General features: G+C 40.1%; 1 protein-coding gene across 1 annotated transcript; it reads left to right on the top strand.

Annotated features, from left to right (window-relative positions):
* Positions 1 to 1,005: 1,005 nt before the first annotated feature.
* LOC122870709 (zinc finger and SCAN domain-containing protein 31-like) lies at positions 1,006 to 5,548 on the top strand. The gene is made up of 6 exons (XM_044185070.1): positions 1,006 to 1,304; positions 1,499 to 1,519; positions 2,724 to 2,826; positions 3,369 to 3,415; positions 3,615 to 3,730; positions 4,133 to 5,548. The coding sequence occupies exons 1-6, from the start codon at positions 1,021 to 1,023 to the stop codon at positions 4,564 to 4,566; spliced, it is 1,005 nt and encodes a 334-aa protein (XP_044041005.1). The 5' UTR covers positions 1,006 to 1,020; the 3' UTR covers positions 4,567 to 5,548.
* Positions 5,549 to 7,813: the final 2,265 nt, after the last annotated feature.

Raw genomic sequence — 7,813 nt, 5'->3', positions numbered from 1 at the left:
ATACATAAATTATGTGTGTGGTTGCGTGTGTGTGTGTGTGGTTGTGTGCATGTGTGTGTGCGTGCATGTTTGTGGTTGTGTGTGTGTGCATGTGTGTGTGGTTGTGTGCATGTGTGTGTGTGTGTGTGTGTGTGCGTGTACGTGGATCTGTTCAGTCTCAGAAAAGTTATTTGGTGTCTCAGATTTGTTCTCATGTAGTTTGAGTTCTTGGTTTCAGATTAATATCAATAATTTGTGAAGAAGATGGAATTAATCAATAAATTAATAAACAATGCTTTCTCTCTTTCTTTAGGTTCTTCACTTCTTTCTCAGCTTCCTCCCTTTTGGTCTCCTCCTGCAGCTGGAGGGAAAAGAGAAATAAAGAGAGACAAGATGAGATTTTGTTTTATTTACTACTTTATTTAGTGCACATCATATCCTGGTCTGGATGAAAACTCGTTCCTGATTGGCTGGAGGTTGTGATTTATTACCTTTTAATGTGCACAGAGTTCGTCTCAGGTTGAACCTGTGAACACACTCAAAGGTGAGAGTTCACCTCACATGACCTCTGCATCAACACAAAGAGAAATGACTTTGCAGCTGGACTTGATGTTTTTTGGTCGACCTCACCTTCTCTGGTCGGCAGGACTCTGCTCTCACCTCATTGGTCAGCTGCTCTGATGTCACCAGTCAGCAGCTATATATAAATATAATGAAGGAAGGTTTGCAACAAAGGGAGAGAGATGGGAAACTCAGAGAGGGGTAATAGATTCCTTAATAAACACCTGGTTGTTTAATAGAGTATGGTTGTTGATTATTATTCATTTATTTATTTATTTTATTTGTTTGTTTAGTTTCTGTTTTTGTTTATTGCTTGTTAATATTACTTATGTAAACTACAGACTGTTCTACAGACTCCGGTACGGTAGGTGGCGGTATGCACCTAAAAGTTGGTATTGTAATCCGCCAAAAAACATGTAGAAGAGAAGAAGAACAACAACAACAACAAAAACAAAAAGAACAACAGCAACACGTGCGGTGATGCTGCTGAGCTGGATCCGCAGTGACAACATGGAGGCAGAGCTCGTGGACAGCTTTAATAACATGTCTAAAGCGGAGATCCTGAGAGGAATCGTCACCGAGAAACTGACAACAGCCGCGCAGGAAATCTTAGCGGTTGTAGAGAGAACCGTAGCCGGTTACGAGGAGGAGGCTTCGGGCTTCAGGCAGGAGATCCACCGGCAGAGGAGGCAGCTGGAGCTTCTCCTGCAGCCTCGGGACCTGCAGTCTCCTCAAACAGGAGACAGCAGGTCGGCGTTAGACTGAATGTCTGTCAGTTAAGTAGTTATAAGTTAAACACGACAATGTGTTCTCCCCGTAGAGAAAAGGCACCTAATGACGAACCCGGTTTAACATTTTAAAAATACGGGATGTCTCAGTCTAAAGCACGTCTTAAACTTAGTGATGACATAAATTGAATAAAACTTAACAATAAACGTAAAACTTGGTCTTCTTCTAGTGACTTCCCACCCACCAGTCAGTAACATGTAGTGAAAACAGGATAATTAAACAGGAGCCTCTTACACAGCAGTTTAATTTCTCACATTTCACCGTGAGCTGAACAAGCAAGAGTGACTTTAAGGGTTTTGCCTCTCAGGCGACTTACAGGCTGCCCTACCTTGTTGGTGGAGGTTGAAGCCTTCAGACATGACTCAGGGCTGAAAACATCCCCAGACTCCTACACATTTTTGGGTAAAACAAAAAATAATTCTGCTGTTTTTATTCACGGATAATTCTTCTAAAAAGATCAAATGTATCACATCTCTGTGAAGGAAATTATATGTTTTTGTACATAACATTGTAATGGAAAGCATGAGAACCAATTTAATCATGAAGATATAAATGAATGTAAATGAAGAAAATAACATTTATATTACTTTTGTTGTTGTTAAAGAAGCTCTGACTTCAGTGTCTCCTCCACTTCTCAGACCAAACCTACACCCCTTGTAATCAATAAAAGGGGGATTAATTAATCCAAGCTCGAAATAGCCGTTTATTATAAACCTCAGAGATGAGCGTCGCCCAAAACAACAAACAAAACTTCACTAACACCAAACCCTAAACTTCCACACCAACGTGTCTGTTCTTCGTACCGAGTTATCCAGCTCGTAATGTTGACGATTTGAGTCTGGAGTTTCTTGGTTCTTCAAAGCTGGTTTAAAATAAAAGAGAAGAAGCATGTTTTTAGAGAAACGAGACGTCCTTTCCTCTGAACTGTCATCTGAAGCCATGTCGGTTTCAGCCGGTAGCACAGTCGGATCAGCTTTAACAGTTCTGGAGCAGCTTTTGATGTTTTAAAAAAATAAAAATAAATCCAGCTTATGAGAATGTAGGTCTTGTGTGAATGTCTTTGGACATTTAAGTATACTGGAGCTCCTTCATGTTGGAGGACCGAAACAATTTCTGGGTTGGGCGAGGAATGATGCAGTATAGTGCTCATCCGTGCGCAGTCCTCGGTCATGCTTGTTTTGGGCCATTGACTTGAGCTTATTTCCTGCATCCACACAGCTGCGAGTGTCGGTGCAGCCTCAAAACAAGTACAAAAGAGCAGTACTGGAGTAAATGTTCCTTTCCACCATGCTGACAAGACATCTTTAAACACATTTCTGAACTGAACTGAAAGAACGTATTTGTCTCTGTTTCAGTGTATAAGAGAAACCTTCTGACATCTTGACATCTTAAAGAACCAAAAGACTGCAGCCTCTGAAGGTAAAGACGCTGACACCAGAGGAGATCTACAGGAGCATCAGGTCCACTGGGCATTCAGCCCTCTACCACCGCCCGCAGGTACTTTGTCATGATTCATACTGCACTAGTTTGACCTCCACAACACGTCTGAACTTTGGCTTTATTCTACCAACTTTAGGGAATATTTGGCCTTTTTTTTGAGGAATTGCTTAAACGATTAAGAGAATAGCAGCTGATTAATTTTCTGTCAATCAGCCAATCAATAAATTGAGTAATAGTTTCAGCTTTAGTTCTATCTCTGTCTCTGTCGTACTTTCTGTGAATTATCTCAAAGCGGTAGTTCAGGAAGTTCTCACTGATGATATTAAGCTTCGCCTTGTTTTTGTTGTTTGTGGTCTTGTCCTTTTTTTCTTTTTCATGTTTGTTTTTTCATATTGAGTTTTAGATCCTTTGTTCGCGTTAGATTAAACATGTCATATGTTTTGTGGTTGGGAAGGAAATCATTTTAGAAGAGAGAAAAATGAGGGAGAGGGGGACATTTTTATTTGTGGTGTTCTTGTGGAGCCATTTTCCTAAAGAACATGTCATTTGAGAACAAAGCTGAGGAACTAGAGTCCACTGATGAGTTTCTTCCATCACAGAGAAACAATGCTGCTGCTGATTCTCCATCCACTCCTGATCAAACCAGGTAATACACAACAACACAATGCAACTGTTTCTGTAAATGAAATACAAAACTCAGAGTGGTTACAGGTTCGATATTCACCAAAAACAAGGCAGAACACCAGTAGAGATACATGGATGCCTGCAGACTGCAGCTTAAATTACTGCTTTATTTCTTCATTAACCTGCTTCCAACCTCCAAATTTCAATTTATTGTCGCCCAGAGTTCAGTCTGACAGGAGGAAGCCTGGCAGACCTTGGATCAGTAAACCACAGGACCATGTAGACCTCAGGATCCGCATCCTGGAGGACTCTCATGTTGAAGTGCTCTTAGCCAGCGGTAAGTTTAAAGCAGAAATGTGGTTGTTTTAGTATTTGGGATAGTCAAACATGTTGGATAGCGTTGTGAAATAGAAGTCCACACATGCTTTGTGCTGCCAGTTGTTTCGATATTGGACCGACTTCGTGGGGTAAAATAGCTTTTAATATAATTGTAAATGGCAAAACAGTTTTCCTTGGTTTCAAACTGAAGAACATTGACCACAAATTGATCTCCGAGCACCACCTGAACTTGGTGTTTGAGCGAGGGCTCTGTGGGCGTGCTGGGTCTGTATGCTGGTTTCTTCAGGTAGCCCCAGTCCTGCTGTCGTAGGGCTGAACAATATGCCAAAAATCATATTGCGATTATTTTGACTAACTGCAAAATGAGTCATGATTTTATCGGTTTGTTGCTCACATTCAGAGTCTGCAGAGGAGCTGAGGAGTCATCTTCAAAGTCACCAGAAAACACACAGCTGTAAGATCTGTGGAAAGTCTTTCCTCTCCATCACTGGCCTCAACGGACACGTCGCTCGACACAAAGGAAAGAAACCGTACGAGTGTAAGATTTGCCACAAAGCGTTCGCTCAGAGGTCGGTGCTAAGGAATCACAAGTGGGTCCATGAGGTGGATAAGCCACACAAATGTGATTTGTGCCAAAAATCATGTGTTTCAAAGTTTGATCTGACACGTCACAGGTTGACCCACACAGGTGAGAAGCTGCACCGCTGCAACATGTGCGGTAAATCCCTCCGCAGCCTTGAAACTTTATCCCAACACATGTTGAGTCACTCGGACAGAGGCCGCACGTTTGCAGCAAATGCAACAAAGGATTTTTATGCAACTCAAACCTGGTGACTCACATGAGGGTCCACACTGGGGAGAAACCTTACAAGTGCTCTGTCTGCGACATGGCCTTCAGTCAGAGCCACTGTGTGAAAAGACACATGAAGTCCCACCACATTGGATCAGACTGCCGCAAGACTGAAGCTCAGATTCTGTCTAAAAGAATTAACGGCACTAAAAGTGTCAAACGTGTCCGGTGATTTCAGATGATGTGTTTGCACAAACTGTTTTGTTGTTAAATATTTTGAAAATGTACTGCAGTCCAGGATAAGGATGGCTATAATCTACATTTTGGTTAATGTCAAGAAATCCCCTAAAAAGACTCAAACCAACACCATGTTAGTCCTCCTCGCAATACTGTCTGACTTCCTGTCTGTGGCTCTCAGCTCCGAGCCCATTGGTTCCTGCTGAAGATGTAAATCTTTAAAAACATCTCACAGATAGTTTCAGTCCCAAGAAATGATAAAAGCTGTTTATGGTAATTAATTGAAATTTAATAAAGTTAAAGAAGTATGTAGTCGGGATGTTTTAGCCATAGACTACACCTTACTTGTGGGATATTTTGCCCTTCGTGGATTCTCCTCAGGTCAGAGTGATTAATATTACATATTAATAAAACAAAATCTGTTAAAGGTATATACATTTCTGGTGGACATCTCCACATCTTATCTACAGAAATACATGTCAAGCCCACAAAAATGTTTTTATATTATGTTTATGGGAGGAAAATGTGTAATAATGTATCTAAAATAGTGTTAACATGTATTACATGACATGAAGGTTTTTTAAATGACGTTTTTAGGGTTTTTTTAAAGCAAAAATTGTTTATTTTTTTTACACTTGATGGAGATCATTTTTACTGAAAATGGGGAGTTGTTAGATATTGTTTTTCCTTTTATTAATGACATTGTTTTATTGAATCCAGGACTTTTACCAGCACCCAGTCAATGTTTTAAAACACATGAATAAACCGTATGTAGAAATTCTGCTGGAAATGTTGTCCAGTTGTTTTGAATGGAGCATTGATTCATCCTGTATAGGTACTTGTTTGTTTTTGTTTACCTGTAAACATCTCCGACAGCTTGTTCCTGTGAAAACAAATATCTACAAATTCATCTAAAATAATGTCAAAACATAAAATAGCTGACTGCATGATTCTACACTTCCTTTGTTACAGTGGTGGTATTTAACAAAGTACATTTACTCAAATGTTGTACAATTTTGAGGTTCTTGTACTTGAGTATTTCAGTTTCCTTCTACTTTATACTTCTGCTCCACTACATGTATTTGATATTTTAGTTACATAACAAGATATTCTAATTATCTATTAACTCCCTCTGCTCTTTCTTATTAGTTTCTATCTGCGGGATGTCTCTCGTTTTTCTATGACTCACTCTGTATGGAGTGATTGTTATTTGGGGTGCTTTACCTGCGCTCTCCCTCGTGCCTGTCGGCGCATGGAGAGCAGTTTTCTCTCCTACTCTGCTGCTCTCTGCTGGACTGGTAGAGTGCGTAACCATCAACTCCACTTCTCACTGCAGCAGATTTTTTGTTGTTTTCCAGTTTCATTGTACTGTCTCTGTGCCAACTGTGCGCATATGATACTGTGACGCATCGGTCAGGTATGGACTGGTTATTGATTTCTCGTGAAGTGAGTGTGAGTTCTCCTTTGGAAAGTTGGTAGCAGTTAACAGTTGCTAGCTAGCTTGACTGTTAGCCAGTTGTTTTGATTTAAAAAATATATCCAAAGATGATATTTCCTCTTCTGTTCTTGTTGATTAATGCGGTTACCTCTTCTTTGGAGTCCTTTCTGAAGATTATTTGAAGGTAATTTTGAAAAATGTCCCACTTTTTAGGTCCACATTTAAGATGTATTCAGGAGCTAATCTTTGGTGCAGCTACTGTCATGGAGTTTTTCAACCTCACTTGTCAAACAGTGACCACATATTTTGTTTTCTTTTGGTTGCTAGGATTTTTTGTGTCTCTCTCTCTCGCAAACAAATTAACAAACCAATGAAGCTGACTGGAGCAGTTTGACCAGTCTGAACGCCGGATTGGCCACTACAGCATGACGTCGGGTTGCATTTTTCCAAAAGTTGAGTCTGTTTAAACTTTTCCACCCCCACCGCTGCAGCATCAACGCACAGGACTGGTATTTTCACCTGAGCCAGTCTGGATCCAACCTTCACTCACTCAATAAGTCAGGGACTGTCCGGCCAAAAAAGCAACCTATACCCACATTTTACAACAGTGTTTGTGACTTTGTGCCAAGCAGCAATTTGTTTTTGTTCGTATAAGTAGTCTTGGAGGCCCGGGACAGAAAAGAGGGATCTCAACAAAGTACAACAAAGATCTTCTCCTCCACCGCTGTTCATCCAGGTAAGTTAAACACTTAACTTCCTGTCCCACCATTACGTCACTTTTTGTTTGTTGGCTATATCTGGCGAATCTGTCCCTCTTTTAACTACATTTTCTGTTCTACCCCCCAAAATAATCTCTGTTCTTTGAAGACAAATATAATCCAGTTGGGTCTAGAAAAATGGCTTCAAGTCTAGTTCCTTATCTAACCCTCTTAGGCTTAAAGTGTTTATAAGACTTTAAAATATGAATGACAATGAAGCTCACTATGTTTGCTGCATTTTATACTGAACTCCTTTTTGGTATCACTGTGATATGAATGGATTCTCTGTTTGTCTCTAGCTGGATGTTTTGAAGACGAGCTGATAAAGTTAACAGCAGCACTGCCTTGTGGACAGATGGCTGTACTGCAAGCTGCCCTGCAGGTACGTTCACATATTGAACACTGAATCACCTCAGACCTGCTTCAAAATATACTGCTGAAAATCCTTAAATAATTTTGGGCTGTTGTCATCACAACATCACGGTTTTTATAGCTGCATTAATAGGTTACTAATCAATCTCAAAACCAATACTCAGTATTTTGTAGTGTGTGATATAATGCCATGTATTGGTAACATTCGAGTGGTTTCATAAAGCCAAAGATATTTTAATTGTTTATCAGTCATTTGTCTTTTATATTCATCCTGTACCATTTACACCAATCGTACACTGAGCTCTCAAGGAAAATAAGGAGTTAGAATTTACCTGAAAAATTCATTTGTAGACAGTTCTGCCAACGATCGTTAATAGGCTGTCCAGGACACCAGTTAGAAAAAAGGAGAAACCCGTTCCATCACTCCAGAACCAAGATCTGTTCTTTAATACAGAAGATATTATTGTACGTATAAGAGTCAAGACA

Source organism: Siniperca chuatsi, linkage group LG22 (assembly GCF_020085105.1).
Source record: "Siniperca chuatsi isolate FFG_IHB_CAS linkage group LG22, ASM2008510v1, whole genome shotgun sequence".
NCBI classification, from domain to species: Eukaryota; Metazoa; Chordata; class Actinopteri; order Centrarchiformes; family Sinipercidae; genus Siniperca; species Siniperca chuatsi.
This window is presented reverse-complemented; position numbering and strand designations above follow the sequence as displayed.